Source organism: Morus notabilis, unplaced genomic scaffold, assembly GCF_000414095.1.
Source record: "Morus notabilis unplaced genomic scaffold, ASM41409v2 Scaffold139, whole genome shotgun sequence".
Taxonomy (NCBI): Eukaryota; Viridiplantae; Streptophyta; class Magnoliopsida; order Rosales; family Moraceae; genus Morus; species Morus notabilis.
Genome location: NW_010361068.1, coordinates 331,514 through 353,776, shown reverse-complemented (window position 1 = coordinate 353,776; position 22,263 = coordinate 331,514). Strand labels below are relative to the sequence as shown.

Here is a 22,263-nt window from a genome sequence, read left to right as displayed (position 1 = left end):
ATATATATATATATATATATAAATTCTCTCATAAATTCCGTTCTTTTGGTTGAGACTTGAAAGGTATATATATATACATATAAATATAAAAGAAGAGCTCTTTCTTACCATATTTCGTACAGTTATCATATCATTGTACAGATTTCATCTCTCTAGCTCTTTCGTTTCAGCCTTAGAGAAAAAAAAAAAATAGAAAAAGAAAAAAGCTTGAGAGATACGAAGCGGCGAAAGGGCAAAAAAAAAAAAAAAAAAAAAAAAAAAGGAAGCTTTCTCTTTCTCATAACCCAATTGAAAAAGACAACCCTGTAAAGGAAAGAGAAACTCAGAGCTTGACGTCCTACATTTTGGGCAGACCCAAAACCTTTCTTTGTTTTTTTTTTTTTATCCTAGGGCAGTTTCGCTATTTATAAATTCTTCTGTTTTTCTTTCTTTAAAAAAAAAAATTATCAGAAACAGAGAGAAAGAAGAACTTTTGATGACATAAAAGAGAGAAGAAGAAGAAGAAGATGAAGCCGAGTCACGACGTACTCAAAGCGTCCAATTTTTTCGCGGTTCCCGAGAAGCCAAGCGAATTCTTCGTCCTCTTAATGCGCGTAGGCCTTCTGGTTTTCTTCCTCGCGTCGATCTCGCTCGCTCTCTACTCGGCTTTCGTCTCCAAATCGCCTCTCCGATTCGCCCTCCCGAACCGGCCCCGAACCGCCCCACTCTCGCCCGATCAAAACGACACCGGAGCGCCCACTAACATCTCACACGTCCTCTTCGGAATCGGAGCCTCCCTTAACACGTGGCGGGACCGCAGCCGCTACAGCCAGCAGTGGTGGGACCCAGGCTCCACCCGCGGCTACGCTTGGCTCGACGGCGAACCGGACAAAAAGGGCACCGGTCCGCTCCCTTACCGGGTTTCCTCGGACTGGACCCGGTTCAGGTTCTCCAGCTCGCAATCGGCGGTTCGGATCGCCCGTATCGTGTCGGAGAGCTTCAAACTCGGGTCCCACAACGTAAGGTGGTTCGTGATGGGGGACGATGATACGGTGTTCTTCGCGGATAATCTGATTTCGGTGTTGGCGAGTTATGATCACACTGGGATGTACTATATTGGCGGGAACTCCGAGAGCGTAGAGCAAGACGTGATGCACACGTACGACATGGCGTTTGGCGGCGGGGGTTTCGCCATCAGCTACCCTCTCGCGGCTCGGCTGGTCAACCTATTGGACGGCTGTCTTGATCGGTACTACACATTCTACGGCTCTGATCAGAAAATCTGGGCATGCCTCAGTGAGATAGGCGTGCCTCTCACTCTCCATCGTGGGTTCCACCAGGTACGTTTTTACGTGGCGCCTCTTCATAGGTTTGGATATTCTTGTTTCTTTTTTATTTATTTTTGTTATTCTGCGTTGCGTGGATGAGGTAAAGTGGTCAAAAAAGTTTAGGCCGGTCACCCGCCCGTCATTGATGGATGGTCTGTTGTGGATTTGGCTTTCGCCACGTGTTATGGTAGGTTTTTATAGTTCCGCTGGTGTTTTTCCGAGTGTTACCGACGGGGAATATTTGGTTGGCGACTGTGGGAAGAGGGAGTTTTGATGGGCGGCAATTGGCAAATGAATATTGGCTTAGCCAGTGAGAAAGTGGAAATGACTCTTATTTGACGTTTAGTTTGGGGATTCAAATTATGTGATTTGAATTATTTTCGATTTACGTGAATTTTTTGTGAGAGAAAATACTGTAACGAACCATGAATCATAATTCAAATCAGAAAATGAATCCATCTACCAAATATCCTCTTAGAATCCGTTTGGTACTTAGATTCGTTCCCTGATTCGAATCATGGTTCATGATTCGTTATAATATTTTTTCTCATAAAAAATACACGTAAATCAAAAATAATTCTAATCATATGGTTTGAATTCATGAACCAAACGCTACTTTAATTGTGGGACCCAAGAGATTTTTATCTTTAATTTTTTGGTTCCATGTGGTGGGTTGTAATTTTACTTGAATAGTTGTTAGATTATAGGTGTAGGTCTCGTTTATTTTACTGATTTAAATTTTTATTTTTAAATTTTTATAATTAAAAATTTTTAAAATATATCATATTTATTTTTTTTTGTTATAGTTGAAAATTTTTAAAAAATATCACATTTTAATTTGAATTGAAATTTTGAATTCGTAAAGTGAGACCACACCAGATTAATCTTGATAGCTCTGAAAGGAAGAGACATTTTAAATATGGATATTTGAATTCGAATTGAATTCTAGATCAGGAATGGAGAGATGGTGAATTTTTATCGTTGGAACTTAAAATGGTCTTTTTCAATTATAGGAGACCGGATTTTACTAAACTATAATTCTAAAAAAAAATGAACAAAGAAAAAAGATACTAGGATTGTAATGGAGAAGAACTATTAATAAATTGCCTCTTTAAGGTGCCAAAATGGTAAATGGGCACTTGGCAATCTCCTCGGACTCGTTAAAGATATTATGAGGGGAGAAAAAGACAACCAAAGAAAACGTGTTATTGGACCATTTGTAAACATGGAATTAAAGAAAGGAAAAAGTGAAAAAGGAGGAGCAATATGTTAAAGTTCGCCCGTGGTCTATTGGGACGTGGCGACATTTCATGGAGTTTGGGAGTCGTGTAATAGTTCTATGGTAATGTGGTTGGTTTTGTTCCTTTGTACCTGTTCATCCCCAAAATTCTTTTTGAGAAATTATTTTCATACGTACCGGAATGATGAGCTTGTTTGAGATAATTTATGTTTGTGTTTTTAAATAGTAAAAGAAAAAAAATATAAGTTGAGTCTTTTAATTAAGTTGTATTTAGTATGAGAGTTTAAATTAAGGTGATTTTAATTTTAAAATAAGAATCATGATTCATGATTTGAATTTGGAGTTCAAATCATGGTTTTAGAACCGGAATGAGAACTATGGATTTGAACAATTTAAAATCAATGGAGGATGTAGTTTTATTTTTTGAGATGGTTCTGGTTTAAAATATTACATTATGGTTCAAATATTAAATCAGAACTATCTAAATTAAACACTGATTTTTTAAAAATTATTTTTTATTTTTTACAAACAAACAAATGTTTGAACCAAAATAATAATTCTAGTTCTAGAACCCTCGTACCAAACGCAATATTAGTGTTTGGATAGTGCCTGAAAATGTGCTTTTGAACTTATTTGGGTAAGTACTAAAGACAAAGAGATGATTTGTTCCAAAAGTGTTTAAAAAAATCAAAAGTACTTTAAGGTTGGCTATACAAATAAGTTCAAAAGCGGCTTTTAGACTAAATAAGTCAAACGCAGCTTTTTTTAAGTTAATATAAACGGACCTGATATATTCCTCTATTGTTACACCCTATTAGTACCATATTAGAATAGGGATAACATTCTTATCTGTGAATATTTATCTCTAATAGAGTGGCTATAGGGGATATTGCATAGGAACCGGCAGGTACGGGGTGGGGTTTAGCTAACTCCCAAGTTGTTGGTTTGGTGGGGGTTTCTTTCGGTCCCGAACCCTGATTCGATTATATGTATTTTTATTACAAAATATAAGATATTGGTGTTTATGTATTTTAATCTTTTAGTTTGTTTTACAAATTTAATTTTTAGATCGTTGGAGTTTGAATTTTATTTTCGGTTTATTTTTTAAGACATTAGTGACTTTGTTGCTAAATTTTACAAGTAAAAATAATTTTGCTTTGAATTTAATAGTTTTATAAGAATTTTGTTAACCCTTATTGGGTAAGTGAGTAGGGTAATAATAACTCATCGAATTTTAAATTAGGTAAGTATAAAAGTGTGTACGGGAGCTAAAAAGAGAATAGGATAAGGGGGTGGGGAAAACATACCCACCTTTAACCCGCCGCATTGCCATCGCTAATTAGATTTACAAAACAAAATAATAAAATTTAGTAACAGTTTGATTGTATTTTATCTATAAAAAATTATATGGTAGGGTATTAAAACGATTATATCAATACAACACATTTATAAACTCTTTTTTTCTCTGAATACATTTTATAAACTTTTTGAGTTTCATCATGTTTCATTATAATAGTGTCATGTTTTCTTTTGAATTTCAACAAATTGCATTGAATTATCATATCTTCTTTAATTTGATGCAACCATTCCTATGATCTAAAAAAAAACCTATTTCCCATCAGGAAAGTATTTTTTCCCTAACAAAAATACCCACAAACACATAAATAATTGTGACACAAAATTCTATCTATAGAATTAAAAGTCATAAATAATTCTACCTTCCTCATAAACACACTACACAAGTTCTATTTATAAAATTGAACGTCATAAATAATTGTACCTTACTCATAAGCACATTATTTATATGTCCTACCATGTTGTCTAAACACACGCGCACACACACATTTTCCAACCCTATTCTCAAAAAAGAAATAAATAATTGTACCTTACTCAACACATTTTCTTTGATAGGCCGATTTATAGTAAGACATCTTTTTATTTGTTTCTAATTGTTAAATATGGTTAAAATTATATTAGATTAAAAAAATATAAAAAATAAACGGTTTTTGATATATATTTAATAATTAAAATGTAGAGAATTAAGGATATTTTTTCTCCCAGTTCTACTAGAAATTGTTTTTTAAAAATTTTCTTTTGCTAGAACAACCATGCTTTTCCAATAATAAATTCCAATGAGAACGAATGTAACACGTACTCACGTAGGTAACTTTTTTCAACCCCTCCCGTGGGGTCTACTTTTAGGACGAGAGGGTCCTACAAATTAAAGTGTGCTGTTCGTCTTTTTCTACTGAAACCACGAATTCTTTCTTTCGAGGGTCACCTTTGCTGCTAGAACCAAATAGGTTTGCTATGCACTCGTTATGAAGTACAAGCTGATAACGTTTGCTCATTAGGCCGAAAGCTTTCCTGTTTCCGCATGTACATACAAATGCAATTTAAACTTTCTTCCCTGTTCAAACTTACTTTTTAACTGTATAACTAAACGCGAGTTCCGATTGCAAGTCCAAACTACACTTTTCATACTTAAGTTCAAACACAAAATTATCACTCGTTAAAGGTTAAAAACATAGAAAAAATTGTCATTTTAGTATTACAGAGTTATAGAATTTCGACTTTTGTGTATGTTCATGATAAATTTTTGCATCATATGTATTACTGCGATTTTTAAATGACACACACAGTGTTTATAGCGTCAAGTGTCCACATAATTTCTGGGCAGTATATGAACATGTGTAGTTTGGCTGATTTACTGAATAACTAAATTGAAATTTAAAGGCGTAGATGATTGATTCGTTTGGCCTGTTGTAATTTATTCCAGTTAGATATCAGGGGAGATCCATATGGTATTCTAGCAGCTCATCCTTTGGCTCCACTAGTGTCCCTCCACCATCTTGACTACTTAAATCCAATGTTCCCGGAGATGAACCAAATAGACTCGGTGAAGACCCTAATGAGGGCGTATCGGGTTGACCCCAGACGTATTCTACAGCAATGTTTTTGCCACGACAAGAAGTGGAAATGGTCGATTTCTATAGCATGGGGCTACACCCTGCAGATTTACCCCTCCATCGTGGCAGCCAAGGATCTGCAGACTCCGCTCCAGACGTTCAAGACATGGCGGAGCTGGAGCAATGGGCCTTTCACGTTTAATACCCGGCCGGTGAACCCTGATCCGTGCCAGCAGCCGCTTGTTTATTTTATGGACCGGGTTGAGGAGGTTGGCGAGAGTGGAAGCTTGACTAGTTATGAGATGTTTCTGAACAAGGAGGGGATGAAATGCATCACAGAAGAGTATAAACAAGCAATGGAAGTGCGGAGAGTTGTGGTCTCCTCAATGAAGATGGATTATGATTATTGGAAGAAGGTGAGTTTTCTCCTACTCATGCAGAATGCTTAACATTTAGGGCCCATTTAGTTCATAGCTTCAAATAAGTGATTTTGATTCTAAATTAAAATTTTGTGAGAAAACCCATTGGCGAGATCGTTTTTAATTCAAATTTTTTTTTAAAAAAAATACTAAAGCAGAATTAGAATCATGGGTTTAAACGCGTAAACCAAACAGGCCCTTAGTAATAAAGAACAATTCTTGGTGACAATGGTCATAACAATATATTATATATGTTAGAATATTTCATAACAGATCAAATGCACATTGTATTACATGATAAAAATAATTTCTGATTTGGTTGTGATGATGAACAGGCTCCTGTTAGGCAGTGCTGTGAGATTATGGATCATGGGAGTGTAAAGAACGGCACCATGAGGATCAGAATCAGAAAATGCAGACCATGGGAATCTATAACTGTGAGTTGAAGGCGATATTTTCCTTCTATTTGCTAATTTCGGTAAATATTTCTCTTCTTGAAATTCACAAAGATGGCCTTCAAATATAGTGCTCCCATTTCGTATGAAGAATAATGTATATTCATCTCTAAAAAGTCTCCAAGAAGTAGTGTCAACCATTACTTTATAACATCAAAAGGTGCAAAAGCATTTATATGCGATTGAGGTTGCTTCCCCATACGAGATGTAATTGAGGAAAAGGAGAACGGAAAGGAGGAAAAGAAAGGGCAACTTTCATGTCGTCTTTAATATGTTTGAAATCACGCAGAACCATCTTCAAAACCATCTTCAAAAGTTTTAGGTTGAATGGTCAGATCAGAGTACTTTGTGTAATACCATCTCTTCTATACAGAGCAATTCTATTTATCATTTTTTGTCTATAGTTTTATGGTTTGTTTAGTTTACTGCTGTTTTCACTAGACATGCTCTGTTTCTATTTGAAATCTAAAAGGAAAATATGAGACCCACTTCAATTACTGATAGCCTGGAGAGAGAGAGTATCTAACTAAGACTAACCCAACCACCTATGCATATTGTCGAATTGTTAGATGTCCCTTGTATTAATATACAACACGTAACACAATGTTTCTGATTTACAGGATATGTCTAATACAAAAGAGAATTTCATGTTCTGATTTCACGGATACTTTTAAGTACATATCAACAATGGCTATAGCAGATTAAGGACCAACCTCATCTTATGTAAACTGCAGCCTGTTACAGGCGTATCACCGCGTACTCTTTATTGTAATTTGAACAAATACTCCGACCAATGAAAAACTAATTGCATAACAATGTCTCACGTGTCGCGTTACCTGTTGTTGGATTTATGCTGGTGCAAAAAAAAAAAAAAAAAGTGGATTCATCATAAATAAGAGCATATGTATTATTGCAGGGAACAATTGTAAAGCGAAAATTATCTCACCCATCCGCAACTTTACAAAGATATTCCCGCTGATCATCCCTCAATGGCACATCAGTGAAGTCTGACCACAGACAAAATAACCATATCAGCGAAAAAATGACTGACCAATACATGTCAAGATTTGCTAGAGATGATATCAAGAAACATGTTGTGATTGGTTGCCTGGGAAAAATGCTAGGCAATGTTGAAAAATCATGGGGCGTGACTCCCATCACTCACGTCGTGATGGGGCACACCAACGGGGCCCACGTTGGCTATTTAGTCTTGCTCGGAAATGTCAAGGCTTGAAGCAACTAAGAATCATGATATGAAAGTGTTATAATACATACCAGCTCCTGTTATGTCGGACCCCTTGAAAGATGTATTGCCTGTAGCAAGTGCGCCTTCCAAGTTGGCGTTGCTTAAATTTGCCTGCATAAAAAAGATGCATATGCAAATAAGGCTATTATACTCGCATATGCGGAAATTTGTCGTGAGGAGTAATTCTTGGAAAAATGACATGAAGAATTGATTATATATGTCGTCTGTCGTTTGGTCGTTCAGTAACTTACCAAAACGCATTGTAGTATTTAGAAGGACCTCTCATCTTGTGACACATGGAAGCAGCAATAGTCGGTGGAGAGAATTCTAGAATATGTACAGCTGTTCTCTTCTTTGGATTAGATCATCGAGACAGAAGTTCATCCTTTAGGGTTTTCAGAGAGAGAGTTCTAGAGAGAGAAACAAGTGAGAGAAACTGTGGAATATTGAGAGATCTGGGTACGTTTGTGTACTGGGAAAAATCTGGGTAAGGAGAGTGATTTACTCACTGGGTATTTTTTCCTGAGAGCCACGGTTGTGGTGGAGTCTCTGCTGTACAGTTTCCAGTTCTGGGTTGTTTCTTCTTTGTAATCTCTGAGAGTGGCGAGGATTGAGGGTGTAATCAATTCTTAACTAGTGGAAAGGGTTTCTCGCAAGTGAGCCCAACGGGGACGTAGGATTTGTTGAATCCGAACCTCGGTAAATTCTCTGTGTTCTTTCTTTAACGCATTCTTGTGTAAATCATTGAGCCTGTGTTAGGATCTTCCTAATAGTGGTATCGGAGCTTTGGTTTGAGGCGTAAATCAAAGGTGGGGGCTCGAAGATCAAGATTCAAGATTCTGAAGAAGTCATCGAAGATTCAAGGATGGTCTCGATGAAGTTTGAACTGGAAAAGTTTGACGGCTCGGGTGATTTTGGTTTATGGAGAAAGAAAATGAGAGCAATCTTGGTCCAACAGAAGGTCGCTAAAGCCCTCAGGGATATGAAGGATTTTTCTGGCACTGATGCAGAAAAGGAGGAGATGTAAGAAATCACATTCTCAACTATCATCCTCTATCTGGTCGACATTGTTCTCAGGCAAGTAAATGAAGAAAATACTGCTGCAAAGGTATGGTTAAAACTTGAGCAACTGTTCATGACCAAATCACTAACCAACAAAATCTATCTTAAAGAAAGCTTATTCAGTTTTAGGATGGATACTTTAAAGTCTCTTGAGAAGAACTTAGATGATTTTAATAAAATAGTTATTGATTTGGCCAATATTGGAGAAAAGATAGAGGAAGAAAACCAGGCGATTTTATTATTAATCTCTCTTCCAGAAACGTTTAAAGATGTTAAAAATGCCATTAAGTATGGAAGGGAGAGTCTTACTTTAGAGGATGTTCTGTCAGCTTTAAGGTCTAGAGAATTAGAACTTAAGTTTGAAATGTCCTCCAAGAAAGACAACCATGGAGATGAAGGGCTTTTTCCAGAGGCAGACTGCAAAGGAGAGATCAGAACAAGCCTGATAATAGACAGAGCTCAAGATCAAAATCAAAAAATGGTCAAAGGAAATGTTATCAATGTAATAAGCCGGGCCACATCAAGAGGTTCTGTAAAGAATGGAAAAGAAAATTGGCTGAAAAGAAGGCAGGTGAAGGTGATGACGCGGTTGCAAGCCAAGAAACAGGGTATGAAAGCTCAGAAATGTTGGCTGTTGGGCTAAGCCAAAATGAGAACGAATGGATACTGGACTCTGGGCGTACATACCATATGTGTCCCAAGAAAGAGTGGTTTACTAAGTATGAAGGCTATGATGGGGGCAGGGTCTTGATGGGAAACAACCATTCTTGTTCGGTGGTTGGAGTTGGTTCGGTTGTTGTGAAACTGTCAAATGGAACACAACATGTGCTCAAAAATGTCAGACATATCCCGGAGCTTAGAAGGAACCTTATTTCTCTTGGGGCACTAGATGATTCTAGATATGCTTACAAGGCAGAAGGTGGAATTTTAAAGGTTTTAAGAGGATCTCTAGTAGTACTTAAAGGTAGAAAACATCAGAGGCTATATGTACTAGAAGGGCATGCAGTAACAAGTTCAACCAGTGCAGTAATTAAAGAGAACTCAGAGGCTGACCTATGGCATAAACGCCTTAGGCATGTTAGTGAAAGGGGGCTAAAAGAACTCAGTAAACAAGGACTTTTGGGCAAATGCAAGGTAGATCAGCTTGACTTCTGCGAGCAGTGTGTCATAGGAAAGCAACACCGACTTAAGTTTGTTGCATCAACATTCAGGGCAAAGTCTCCATTGGACTATGTTCATGCTGACCTCTGGGGGCCAGAATCAACACAAACACACGGTAATGCCAGGTACTTTCTTTCTATTGTTGATGATCATTCTAGGAAGGTGTGGGGTTTTCTATTAAAAACCAAAGATGAATGTTTTACTAAGTTTAAGCATTGGAAAACTTTGGTAGAAAACCAAACTGGTAAGAAACTAAAGGCCCTTAGGACAGATAATGGCATGGAATTTTGTCATGATATCTTTACCGAGTTCTGTAAAGAAAATGGTATCCTTAGACATAGAACAGTCAAAAAGACTCCACAACAAAACGGGGTAGCCGAAAGAAACACTAATGGAACGTGTTAGGTGTATGCACTTTGGATCGGGTCTAAGTAAGAAATTCTGGGGGGAAGCTGTAACTACAACGTGCTACATAATTAATAGGAGCCCTTGTAAACCTATTGACCTTAAAACCCCTGAAGAATGTTGGATTGGAAAACCACCAAACCTAAGTAACCTTACGGTCTTTGGATGTGTTGTTTATGCACATCAAAGATAAGGGAAACTAGATCCCAGATCAATAAAATGCATATTTTTAGGCTATCTTGAGGGTGTTAAGGGTTATAGACTATGTGTTCAAGAAGGGTCCCATTTTAAAATAATTAATAGTCGAGATGTAATTTTTAATGAATATGACATGCCGTATTTGAAAAAGAGAACAGGATACTGGTGGCTCTTTCTCACTTGATGCAGGTACAACTTCAAGACAAGACCTCAAAGTTGAGGTGGAACAAATTAGGGAAACCAGACAACAAGATGATGAAGTTGAACCTGAAGAACCCCATCAAACCACTGGAGAGCCGCAAGCTGCCACAGATGAAAGCTTTTCTGAACACACACAATAACCTCCAGAAAGTGTGTCAGAATACATGCTGACTAGAGATAAAGAGAGGAGAACAATAAGACCACCAAAGAGATATGATGGTGGCAACTTGATTGCTTATACGCTGAATATGGCTGGAAAAATAGAATCAACATAACCCAAATCATATGAGGAAGCAGTCAACAACAAACATGCCAACAAATGGTTGGCGGCCATGAAGGGGGAGATGTTCTCTTTGATGAAAAATAATACATAGGTTCTAGTGGACAAGCCAAAGAAACAAAAGGCAATGGATTGCAAATGGATTTTTAAAATTAAGGAAGGAGCCACATCTCAAGAACCCAGGAGGTACAAGGCAAAGTTGGTTGCAAAAGGCTTCACTCAAGTTGAGAGGATTGATTACACTGAAGTCTTCTCTTCAGTTGTAAAATATAAGACCATAAGAACAATCCTCTCAGTGGTCACTTACAGAGACATGCATCTAGAGCAGATGGATGTAAAAACTGCTTTTCTACATGGCGACCTCATGGAGACAATCTACATGAATCAACCACCGGATTTTGAGGTAAAAGGTAGTGAACATAAAGTCTGTTTATTGAGAAAATCGCTATATGGGCTGAAACAATTCCCTAGACAATGGTATAAGCGATTTAATCAACACATGATTAAAGCAGGCTTTATTAGAAGTCAATATGACTCCTTATATTTTAAGGAGAAAATACTGACAATATAGTATATCTTCTACTTTATGTAGATGATATGTTGATTGCCAGTAAGAACTTAGCAAAAATTGATGAGGCCAAGAAAATGCTAAGTGCTGAATTTGATATGAAGGATTTAGGTTATGCAAAGAGAATTTTAGGAATTGATATCAAAAGAGACCGAAATCAGAAACTTTTGTATCTGTCTCAGGAAGAGTATTTAAGAAAAGTTGTTCAAAAATTCTCTATGCATCAATCTAAACCTGTTAAAGTACCCTTGGCTGGTCATTTTAAACTTTCTGCAAAACAGTATCCAGAAACAGAAGAAGAAAAGCTTAAAATGGCCAAGATTCCCTATTCTAGTGTTGCAGGGTCATTAATGTACGCCATGATTTGCACAAGACCTGATTTAGCTTATGCAGTAAGTGTTTTGTGCAAATACATGTCTAATTCTGGATAAGAACATTGGACAGCACTAAAATAAGTTTTGAAGTATGTCAATAGTACATTGAATTATGGTTTGATTTATAAACAAAGTTCTAACCCTTTGAACTTGGAAGGCTTTGTAGATTCTGATTTTGCAGGTGATCTAGACAGAAGGAGGTCTACTTCAGCTTATGTAATGACACTAGGAGGAAACTGCATTAGCTGGAAGTCACAACTACAATTCGTAGTTGCTTTATCAAGCACCGAAGCAGAATACCTAGCTGGAGCTGAAGGTTTTAAAGAAGCTATATGGCTTCAGGGTCTGTTAAAGGAGCTGAAGGTATTGAAAGGAGTTGCTGTGATTCATTCAGACAGTCAATCAACAATTCACCTCTGCAAGAATCCAGTGTATCATGAAAAGACAAAGCACATTGATGTACGGCACCACTTCATAAGGAAAAAGGTTGAAGAAGGGTCAATAGAGCTTGAAAAGATCAACACAGAAGAAAATCCATCAGATATGGCTACTAAGGTTGTCACTGCAAGCAAGTTCCAGAAGTGTCTGGACTTGCTGAGCATTGGCAAGACTTGATCATATAAAGTCAGGGCAATGAACTTTGCGATAAGAGGAAATGAACTTTGCATGAACTTTGCATGCACAAACAACGAGGAAGGTTTCGAACTTTGCAGAAGCTTATCATGGAAATTAAATGTTTGGTTCATGAATTCAGAACTATAATTCATGATTCTGATTTTTAAAATTTAAATTTTTCGTGAGAAAAAAATACTATAGAGAACCAAAAACTATAATTCAGAATCATAGATGAACTCTTAAAACAAACGTCGTAACGTTCAAAACGTATTCTTCAAACTCACCTTTGTTACATTGGCCAAAGAAAAGTCTGCACCTCTTAGATCAGCATCCGAAAGATCAGCCCCTATAAAATTAGTGGCAAAAATCACTTGGATATGTTTTGATTGTTTCAATCACATAACATCTTAAGTTAGTAATATGTTTTGCTAATGAAAAAACATTAAAAAAACAAAAGAATGCATAAAAAAGAGCAAATAATTTAAATTACCTGTAAGATCAGCATCAAAGAAGCTAGCGCCAAGTAATTTGGCGCCTTTGAACTTGGCTTGCCGCAAAATCGACTGTACCAGAAAGTAACACAAGAATCAATATCAACTCTTGAAAAAAAAATTCTAAGAAATTTGGGGGCAAAAGAAGAAAAATTTAATTGGTTCGAACCGTTTTGAAGTCTTGCTTGATCAATGTCTTTCCACTAAAGTCCTTCCCGGTGAGATCCTGTCCCCTAGTCACCTCTTGCCCGTACGGACCTCCACCCTTCCACATTGCCAAAATCAATCAAACATTTCTTCTTTCTTTCTTTCTTGTTTTATTTTCCTTCCGTTTCTCAGCAACCAAACAAGGAGTCATGTAGGAAAAATTTTACCTTAAAGGCGAGCGCGGGATCGGCGACCAAAAGAGAAGCGGAGAGCAGCGCGAGCAAGCTGGCCTTCGATGCCGATTCGCGCAGAGACGAAAGCAGACTACTCTGAGAAGCTTCGAGACGATTCTTCGTCGACAAGGACGGGAGAGAGATGGGAGAAGAGAGACGGGGTTTTGTTGTGAGATTGGAAGAGAATAAGGAAACGTTGTGAAGAGCCATTTGCCAAATTGCAAGCTTTTTCTCTGTTTTGGTTTTTGCAGTGGGTGTTTTTGTTTTGGCTCCCTGACGTCCTGGATAACGATTAACGGGCGTAATCTGGAAATGGATAAAGAAAGGAATCTTTGTGTCTACTTGCTTACACCTATAAGTGGAATGAAAATTTAGAATATGAGGAAAAAAAAAAAGTGCGTTCATATATAATAAACAAAGGGGAATTTCCCGTAGGATTAGGACATGTCCTCTTTAACAATTTTTAGGAACTTTTATTTAAAAGTTGGATTAAACTTTTTATAACCTGATTGCGAAAAGAGCAGTTTTATATTGCTCTAAATTTTTAGCGTAAACATTCATAAATTTATAGTATGCGATATATAACAATTGTAATAATAAATTAATAAATTACTATTGTAAAAGTTTCGTGATTTTTTTTATTTTAAGAATAGATAATTTAAATAAATATCTATATATGTGTACGTATGTTTTTTTTTTCATTTCTATGCAACTGTTTTGTAGAAGAAATGAAAAAATATATATGCATATATATATATATTTTGAAACTATCTCTTTTAGTTTTTCGATTCAAGTTTTTAATTTCAATTTGTTACAGTAAAAAACTATCACAAAAAATCACATTTCAATTCGAATTAAAAACTTAAATCAAAGAACTGAAAGAGAATTAATTCTCAACTTCTCATTTTTTGAATATGTGGCTCTCCGCTCTTGATAATTAGGGGGTGAAGCTATATTATGTTATTCACTTGTTTTGACTATTGCATAATTTTCTAACAACGTCAAATCTTATCATAATTAAATTATACCTTAATTTGATGAATTTTACTTAAAAAGTAATGATTCAGAATTACATTCATTAATTAGATATTTTTACAGCCTAAAAAAAATATTCTCCTTGTTTTTATGCTCAAAATGTTTTTTTTTAATAAATTGCTCAATTGTTTATCGTGCGTGATTAATGACACCCGTAATTTGTTTTTTTTTTTTTTTCGTGAGTGATGTATTTTGGTTGTGTTGAAACTATTTTTGTTGTGAAAAATACACTCCTTAATTTACGTTTTATTTTTTATTTGTTTACCAATCACATTGCAGTCTTAGAGGTAGAAATTTCACCATTCATGTTTTTTAATATTTTTTCCTGTTAACTAAATTCCGGCAAAATATTTCAATTGTCTCTAAACACCAATGATGGAATAGATTATATCTTGACGCACTTATATTTTAATTTTATTCAGTTTAATCAATTCAATAGGAATACTTGATTAGCAAAAAAAAAAAAAAAAATTATAAGAAAAAAAAAAGCAATAGAAATCCAGAATTTGAACCTAAGTATTGTAAGTTTTTTTATTTTTTATTTTTTATTTTATTTTTACTACGTAGACAACCTTGACTTGTTCGCTGAAATAAACGAGGCCTACGCAACTCCAAAATTTTTTTGGTAATTGCTGATAGAACACTAGTATTTCATGATAGTCCTTATAGCTTTGTAATTTCAATTTTCTTTTCTTCTCTTTTATTTTTTGACATTTTGCAATTGGGCCATTTCTGGCAAATTCCTCGAACTTTGGGGACTAGCTAACTGGAAAAGACTCCCAGCTAGCTACGCCCAGTCGCCCAGCTTTCTTCTTGTTCTTCTTCTTCTCGATCGCCGGCCAGAGCCTAGGGTTCCGACCCCCATTTTTCCAATCTGAGGTGCGCTTCACTCTAAGATTTTCATTTTCCTCGTTTTCTCTGAATTCACAGATTCTGTATCTCGTAATGTTCTTTCTTTACTTCAATTACACTTCCAAGATATTATTTTTTTCTTGCCAAAACCGTTCTTCTTAATTCCAGTTTTTCTCCCCTTTGTATGTTTGGGATTACGTTCTTCGGAGCTGTTTTTTTATTTGTTATTCTTCGACATTTTCTTTTTTCGAAAGATCCGCGCACAGTGATCCGTCGGTTTTCTTCGCTCATTGACTACGATCTTGCTTGAATTGATGTCTCGAAAAATTGGGATTGCATTGTTGAGTCAGATCTGCATGTATTTAGGTTTTGTTAAATTGTGTGTTTCAATTTTGGTCGGTGTAAAATAATTTCTTATTGTTGCTTTCAACTTATTTGTAGCTTTTAGTGATGGGTTAAATCCTGGTTTGGTTTATTAGAGAAGAGTACATTAAAAGAGGCAAAAGCTTTAAACTATAATTTAGTTTATGTGCCAACTTTAGAGGGCTTTTAATGGTTTAATGAAATGAGATTCCGTTAGTGGAGTTTTATGTTTTTATGAACACTCAAGGTACAGGAGATTTTGTTGCGTTCTGGGTTGCTCAAGTTGGTTCAGAAGTACGACTGACGATGAATGAAAGATTTCTATATTAGGCATTTAAGTTATTAGTTTGGCGCTCATTGATAATACCTCCGAGTTGGGAAGAACTGATTATACGAAGAAATGAGTTATTTGATTGACTGTGGAGAGACAGCGAGGATAGGCGCTGGTTGTGGCACGGTGATGGCGGTAATGGAGTTGCATTGTTATGCTGCTTCTGGATTGTTTTAGCTTTTTTTTTTTTTTTTCGGTTGAATTCCCACATGAAGGTTATATCACGAGCATTGATAATTTGTTAGTGTGAACCGAGTTGTGTATGTCTAAGTGTGTGCGTGTCAACCATGCATGTAAGGGTTTTTGGGAAAGAGGAGAAGAACGTTTGCATTAGCTGCATTGTAAGCATCATGCATGTATCAAGTATGAATGAGTTTCATAACTGAATATATATTCCTGCATTCCTATTATCAATTTGTGTAGTTCCCAAGCATCGCTTGGATAGGTTATGAAAAGATTTGGATGAACTTTCTCTGTTATATTTTTTGCACTTCATCAACTTATTCAGTATGATTTGCTAAACATACGCATTCTCATTTTTTTATATGGTGAAGGTGTCCGTAGGAGTTTGTTACTAAAGGTAGAACTTGGCTTCAAGTTCTATCTTAAGAATATTGTTCAAAGATGGGGCGTCTGAAGTTGCAGTCTGGAATTAAGGCAATTGAAGAGGAGCCTGAGGACTGTGACAGCTACTCTAATAAAGCTACTTTAGCATGCATGATTAACTCAGAAATCGGAGCTGTATTAGCAGTTATGAGGAGAAATGTAAGATGGGGTGGGCGATATATGTCTGGTGACGATCAGCTGGAACACTCCCTAATTCAGTCTTTGAAGGTGTTACGCAAGCAGATTTTTACATGGCAGCATCACTGGCATACCATCAACCCTGCTGTGTATCTTCAACCATTTCTGGATGTGATTCGATCAGACGAAACTGGTGCTCCAATCACTGGTGTTGCTTTATCGTCCGTTTACAAGATCTTAACACTTGATGTTATTGATCAAAATACTGTAAATGTTGAAGATGCAATGCACTTGTTAGTTGACGCTGTCACTAGCTGCAGATTTGAGGTGACTGATCCATCTTCAGAAGAGGTAGTTCTAATGAAGATACTACAAGTTCTTTTGGCATGCATGAAGAGTAAAGCATCTGTGATGCTGAGTAATCAAGATGTTTGCACTATAGTGAATACATGTTTCCGTATAGTCCACCAAGCAGGGTCAAAAGGTGAGTTATTGCAACGGATGGCTCGGCACACCATGCATGAACTTGTTAGGTGTATTTTCTCACACCTTCCTGACGTTGGCAACTCAGAAAGTGCGTTGGTAAATGGAATTGATACTATCAATCGAGAGGTATAGATGACTGTTCCTGTCCTCTTCTTCCTTTTTTTTTTCCCCTTGAATATTTCCTTTCTCTGTGTTCTGTATTAGTTGTTGCGACGTGAAAGGAAAATAAAAAACAATTTATTGAAAAAAGAAAAGATTAAGAACAATGGTATTAGTTGTAGTAAAGACTGGTTGAAATATGCCTTAAAAGCTAAAACTACCAGCAATATATATTGTTATAATTATTCGTTTCCCATACTAGCTTTGGCACAGTTAAAGTTTTCCTTTAAAAAACTTAAGTTCTCCGTCCTTTATTATCACTCTTTTGTGACTGAGAAGCAGGGTATATAAAACACTGTATCCATCTTCTATCAATTTGTTGGTCTTTTTACTTTTCTTTCTTGGCTATGAGGATTGTGGAAAAGGTCCTTGGTAAAAATATATCCCAATTTTATATGCTGGGGCAGATTCCTTGAATTGCTTTAGGTTTACTCTACTTAGTATAAGTAAATGAAAAAAATGTGCCACTTTGTTTTTTTCTACCTTCATGGAGAGAAAAGTTATGTTCTAAAATGTTAGCAAAAGGGGCCAGTTTTATATGCTAGAGATTGGACGTTATTTTTTCCTTAGACTTGAAAACAATCTGTGTACAAATACATACATGCATACATATATAATTGTAATTTGTCTGAGTGTTTACGTTTGAAATTTTCTTGATAGTTTTCACTGTTGTTTCCTGTACAGAGCTCTGGTTTGAACAATGAATATGCATTTGGAAGTAGGCAATTGGAGAATGGTAACACAACATCTGACTATGATGGTCAAGCACTATCCACAAATCTTACGTCCAATGCTTCTGTAGGTCCAGGAGGAATGGATGAAGATGCAATTGGAACTGGGAAGGATACTGTTCCATATGACCTGCGTCTGATGACTGAGCCATACGGAGTACCCTGCATGGTGGAAATATTTCACTTCTTGTGCTCTTTGCTAAATGTTGTTGAGCAGGTGGGAATGGGTCCCAAATCAAATACGATAGCATTTGATGAAGACGTGCCTCTTTTTGCCTTGGGTTTGATTAATTCTGCTATAGAGTTGGGTGGTCCCTCCATTCGCTATCACCCTAGATTATTAAGTTTAATTCAGGATGAATTGTTTCGGAATCTGATGCAGTTTGGTCTGTCAATGAGTCCGCTTATTCTTTCTATGGTATGCAGCATTGTTCTTAATCTGTACCATCATCTGCGCACCGAACTAAAATTACAGCTTGAGGCTTTCTTTTCTTGTGTGATTTTGAGGCTCTCACAAAGCAGATATGGTGCATCTTACCAGCAACAGGAGGTAGCTATGGAGGCTCTTGTTGACTTCTGCCGGCAAAAAACATTTATGGTGGAGATGTATGCTAACTTAGATTGTGACATTACTTGCAGTAACGTCTTTGAAGACCTTGCTAATCTATTGTCGAAGAGTGCTTTTCCTGTTAATTGCCCCTTATCATCAATGCACATTCTTGCTTTGGATGGTCTTATTGCTGTTATTCAGGGAATGGCTGAGAGGGTAGGGAATGGTTCGGTTGGTTCAGAGCATACTCCAGTGACTCTTGATGAATATACTCCATTCTGGATGGTGAAGTGTGATAACTATAGTGATCCTAGTTATTGGGTTCCATTTGTTCGCCGTAGGAAATACATCAAGAGAAGATTGATGATTGGAGCTGATCACTTTAATCGTGATCCAAAGAAAGGGCTAGAATTCCTCCAAGGAACACATCTCTTGCCTGACAAACTTGATCCTCAAAGTGTGGCCTGCTTTTTTAGGTACACTGCTGGATTGGATAAGAATCTAGTAGGGGATTTTCTGGGGAATCACGATGAGTTTTGTGTTCAGGTTCTTCATGAATTTGCTGGTACTTTTGATTTCCAAGACATGCATTTGGACACTGCATTGAGACTGTTTTTGGAAACATTTAGACTGCCCGGGGAGTCTCAAAAGATACAAAGAGTGCTTGAGGCATTTTCAGAAAGATACTATGAGCAGTCACCAGAAATTCTAGCAAACAAGGATGCCGCTCTCTTGTTATCATACTCGCTCATCATGCTTAACACAGATCAGCACAATGTACAGGTGAAGAAAAAGATGACAGAAGAGGACTTCATCCGTAATAATCGGCACATAAATGGAGGCAATGACCTGCCTCGAGAATTCCTCTCAGAGCTCTATCACTCAATATGCAAGAATGAGATTCGCACAACCCCTGAACAAGGTGCTGGTTTTCCTGAAATGACACCAAGCCGATGGATCGATCTAATGCACAAATCAAGGAAAGCTGCTCCATTCATAGTATCAGATTCTAGAGCCTACCTTGACCATGATATGTTTGCTATAATGTCCGGACCAACAATTGCTGCTATTTCTGTGGTATTTGATCATGCAGAGCACGAAGAGGTTTACCAAACATGCATTGATGGATTCCTAGCCGTTGCAAAGATCTCAGCGTGCCATCATCTTGAAGACGTACTTGATGATCTTGTTGTGTCTTTGTGTAAGTTCACAACATTGCTGAACCCTTCATCTGTTGAGGAGCCAGTGCTGGCATTTGGTGATGACACGAAAGCTAGAATGGCAACTGTGACCGTCTTCACTATTGCCAACAGGTATGGGGATTACATTCGCACAGGTTGGAGAAATATTCTGGACTGCATCCTACGGTTGCACAAACTTGGTCTTCTTCCAGCCCGTGTGGCTAGTGATGCAGCTGATGAGTCAGAGCTCTCTGCTGACACTGGGCATGGGAAACCTCTTACAAATTCTCTATCTTCTGCTCATATGCCCCCCATGGGTACTCCTAGGCGATCCTCGGGATTGATGGGCCGATTTAGTCAGTTATTATCCCTTGACACGGAGGAGCCAAGGTCACAACCTACTGAGCAACAACTAGCTGCTCATCAGCGCACCCTTCAGACAATTCAGAAGTGCCACATTGACAGCATATTTACTGAGAGCAAGTTTCTGCAAGCTGACTCTTTATTACAGCTTGCAAAGGCACTCATATGGGCGGCTGGGCGGCCTCAGAAAGTGGGCAGCTCTCCCGAGGATGAAGACACTGCAGTTTTCTGCCTGGAGTTGCTAATTGCAATTACTCTGAATAATAGGGACAGGATCGTGCTTCTTTGGCAGGGTGTCTATGAGCACATAGCCGGCATTGTTCAGTCAACTGTCATGCCATGTGCCCTGGTGGATAAGGCTGTTTTTGGGCTCCTCCGTATTTGTCAGCGGCTGCTTCCTTACAAAGAGAATCTTGCCGATGAACTTTTGAGGTCATTGCAACTAGTTCTAAAACTCGATGCCCGGGTTGCTGATGCATACTGTGAACAAATTACTCAGGAAGTCAGTCGCCTAGTTAAAGCAAATGCCCCTCACATCAGATCACAATTAGGATGGCGCACCATTACATCCCTACTTTCTCACACTGCTCGACATCCAGATGCCTCAGAGGCTGGATTTGATGCGTTATTGTTTATTATGTCTGATGGGGCTCACTTGTTGCCAGCCAACTACGTTCTATGTGTGGATGCATCAAGGCAGTTTGCAGAGTCACGTGTTGGACAGGCAGAGCGTTCAGTTCGTGCACTGGATCTAATGACGGGTTCTGTTGATTGTCTTGCGCGTTGGGCCTCCGAGGCTAAGGAAGCAATGGGAGAGGAGGAGGCTGTGAGGATGTCTCAGGATATTGGGGAAATGTGGTTGCGACTTGTTCAGGGATTAAGAAAAGTTTGTTTGGACCAGAGAGAAGAGGTTAGGAATCACGCTTTGTTGTCGTTGCAAAAGTGCTTGACAACAGGAGTGGATGGGATACATCTTCCTCATGGACTGTGGTTAGAGTGCTTTGATATGGTGATCTTCACGATGCTCGACGACTTGCTTGAAATTGCTCAAGGGCACTCTCAAAAAGACTATCGGAATATGGAAGGCACACTAATACTTGCCATGAAGCTCCTCCCAAAGGTGTTTCTCCAGTTGCTTCCGGACTTATCTCAGTTAACAACCTTCTGCAAATTATGGCTCGGTGTTCTCAGCCGAATGGAAAAGTATATAAAGGTGAAAGTTAGAGGTAAGAAGAGCGAGAAGCTTCAGGAGCTCGTTCCAGAGCTGCTTAAGAACACTTTGCTTGTCATGAAGACAAGGGGAGTGCTTGTGCAGAGAAGCGCGTTAGGCGGAGACAGCTTGTGGGAGCTGACATGGTTACATGTGAATAACATTGCCCCATCCTTGCAAGCTGAGGTTTTCCCTGATCAAAGTTTAGAAGAGCCATCACACGGTGACGAAGTAGGAGGAGATTTAGTACCTGATGAAACAGACCGAGTACCTTCAGCCAATACTACATCGCCTGAAGGTCCTGCCGGTGGAGGTTTGGATGTTGTATAATATTATAATTGGTGATTTTGAAGTACTGGTCTTGTTAATGCGTGTCCATAACCAAACGTGATCGAGAGAATTGAGTTATTAGTTTTTGAGGTAGCCCACTTGTTCACTCCACAAGTTTACAAAAGGCTTATTCATACATATTTTTTCCCCTTTGCTTGGAGGCTTATTGACACCGTTATAGCAGTTAAAAGTATGAGTACTGGCGTTTATATATGGCATACAAATTGAATTCCACCTAATTAATGGACAACCATGCGATGGACCAATAACAGCAAGGAAACACAAGAGTATATCTTCTCTTCTCTGGCAGCAATTATAAATTTAGAGAATTTGAAACACTTTTTTTAAAAAAAATAAAAAATAAAAAAGCTTGTAGGAAATTACAATTATTTGCATTGAGAAACCTGCCTTAAAGTAGAAATGGATTGGGACACTCTGTACCATTTTCCTGAAATGTTTTCTTTTAATTTAACATTAATCCATAAACTTGTGGAAACCGTAGGTTTTAGAATACCTAGCCGTCTATCTCACTTGTATTTCATCAGAGGTAATCAGCCTCTTTTATATACAATTAGGTTACAATTAGTTAGAGAAAGAATAGGAAACTAACTCCTAAT

At 37.6% G+C, this 22,263-nt stretch overlaps 3 protein-coding genes across 3 annotated transcripts; 2 read left to right on the top strand and 1 right to left on the bottom strand.

Annotated features, from left to right (window-relative positions):
- The first annotated feature begins 455 nt into the window (after positions 1–455).
- Positions 456–6,840, top strand: LOC21408064. The gene is made up of 3 exons (XM_024165776.1): positions 456–1,319; positions 5,327–5,872; positions 6,211–6,840. The coding sequence occupies exons 1-3, from the start codon at positions 507–509 to the stop codon at positions 6,319–6,321; spliced, it is 1,470 nt and encodes a 489-aa protein (XP_024021544.1). The 5' UTR covers positions 456–506; the 3' UTR covers positions 6,322–6,840.
- A 44-nt stretch (positions 6,841–6,884) lies between these two features.
- On the bottom strand, positions 6,885–13,635 carry LOC21408062 (thylakoid lumenal 15 kDa protein 1, chloroplastic). The gene is made up of 7 exons (XM_010098310.2): positions 13,306–13,635; positions 13,101–13,196; positions 12,931–13,003; positions 12,725–12,786; positions 7,606–7,687; positions 7,277–7,337; positions 6,885–7,183 (listed from the first exon to the last, which is right to left on the bottom strand). The coding sequence occupies exons 1-7, from the start codon at positions 13,519–13,521 to the stop codon at positions 7,132–7,134; spliced, it is 642 nt and encodes a 213-aa protein (XP_010096612.2). The 5' UTR covers positions 13,522–13,635; the 3' UTR covers positions 6,885–7,131.
- Positions 13,636–15,030: 1,395 nt separating this feature from the next.
- LOC21408061 (ARF guanine-nucleotide exchange factor GNOM) lies at positions 15,031–21,899 on the top strand. Its single transcript, XM_010098309.2, has 3 exons — positions 15,031–15,225; positions 16,447–17,248; positions 17,966–21,899. The coding sequence occupies exons 2-3, from the start codon at positions 16,517–16,519 to the stop codon at positions 21,644–21,646; spliced, it is 4,413 nt and encodes a 1,470-aa protein (XP_010096611.1). The 5' UTR covers positions 15,031–15,225; positions 16,447–16,516; the 3' UTR covers positions 21,647–21,899.
- The last annotated feature ends 364 nt before the right edge of the window (positions 21,900–22,263 follow it).

Bases quoted from the DNA above. Each gene is read 5' to 3' on its own strand.
- LOC21408064 (XM_024165776.1), top strand. From the start codon at position 507: ATGAAGCCGAGTCACGACGTACTCAAAGCGTCCAATTTTTTCGCGGTT. The intron at 1,320-5,326 runs GTACGTTTTTAC...AATTTATTCCAG, and splicing joins TCCATCGTGGGTTCCACCAG to TTAGATATCAGGGGAGATCC. The intron at 5,873-6,210 runs GTGAGTTTTCTC...GATGATGAACAG, and splicing joins ATTATGATTATTGGAAGAAG to GCTCCTGTTAGGCAGTGCTG.
- LOC21408062 (XM_010098310.2), bottom strand. From the start codon at position 13,521: ATGGCTCTTCACAACGTTTCCTTATTCTCTTCCAATCTCACAACAAAA. The intron at 13,197-13,305 runs GTAAAATTTTTC...GCAATGTGGAAG, and splicing joins ATCCCGCGCTCGCCTTTAAG to GGTGGAGGTCCGTACGGGCA. The intron at 12,787-12,930 runs GTAATTTAAATT...CTAATTTTATAG, and splicing joins CTTTGATGCTGATCTTACAG to GGGCTGATCTTTCGGATGCT.
- LOC21408061 (XM_010098309.2), top strand. From the start codon at position 16,517: ATGGGGCGTCTGAAGTTGCAGTCTGGAATTAAGGCAATTGAAGAGGAG. The intron at 17,249-17,965 runs GTATAGATGACT...TTTCCTGTACAG, and splicing joins TTGATACTATCAATCGAGAG to AGCTCTGGTTTGAACAATGA.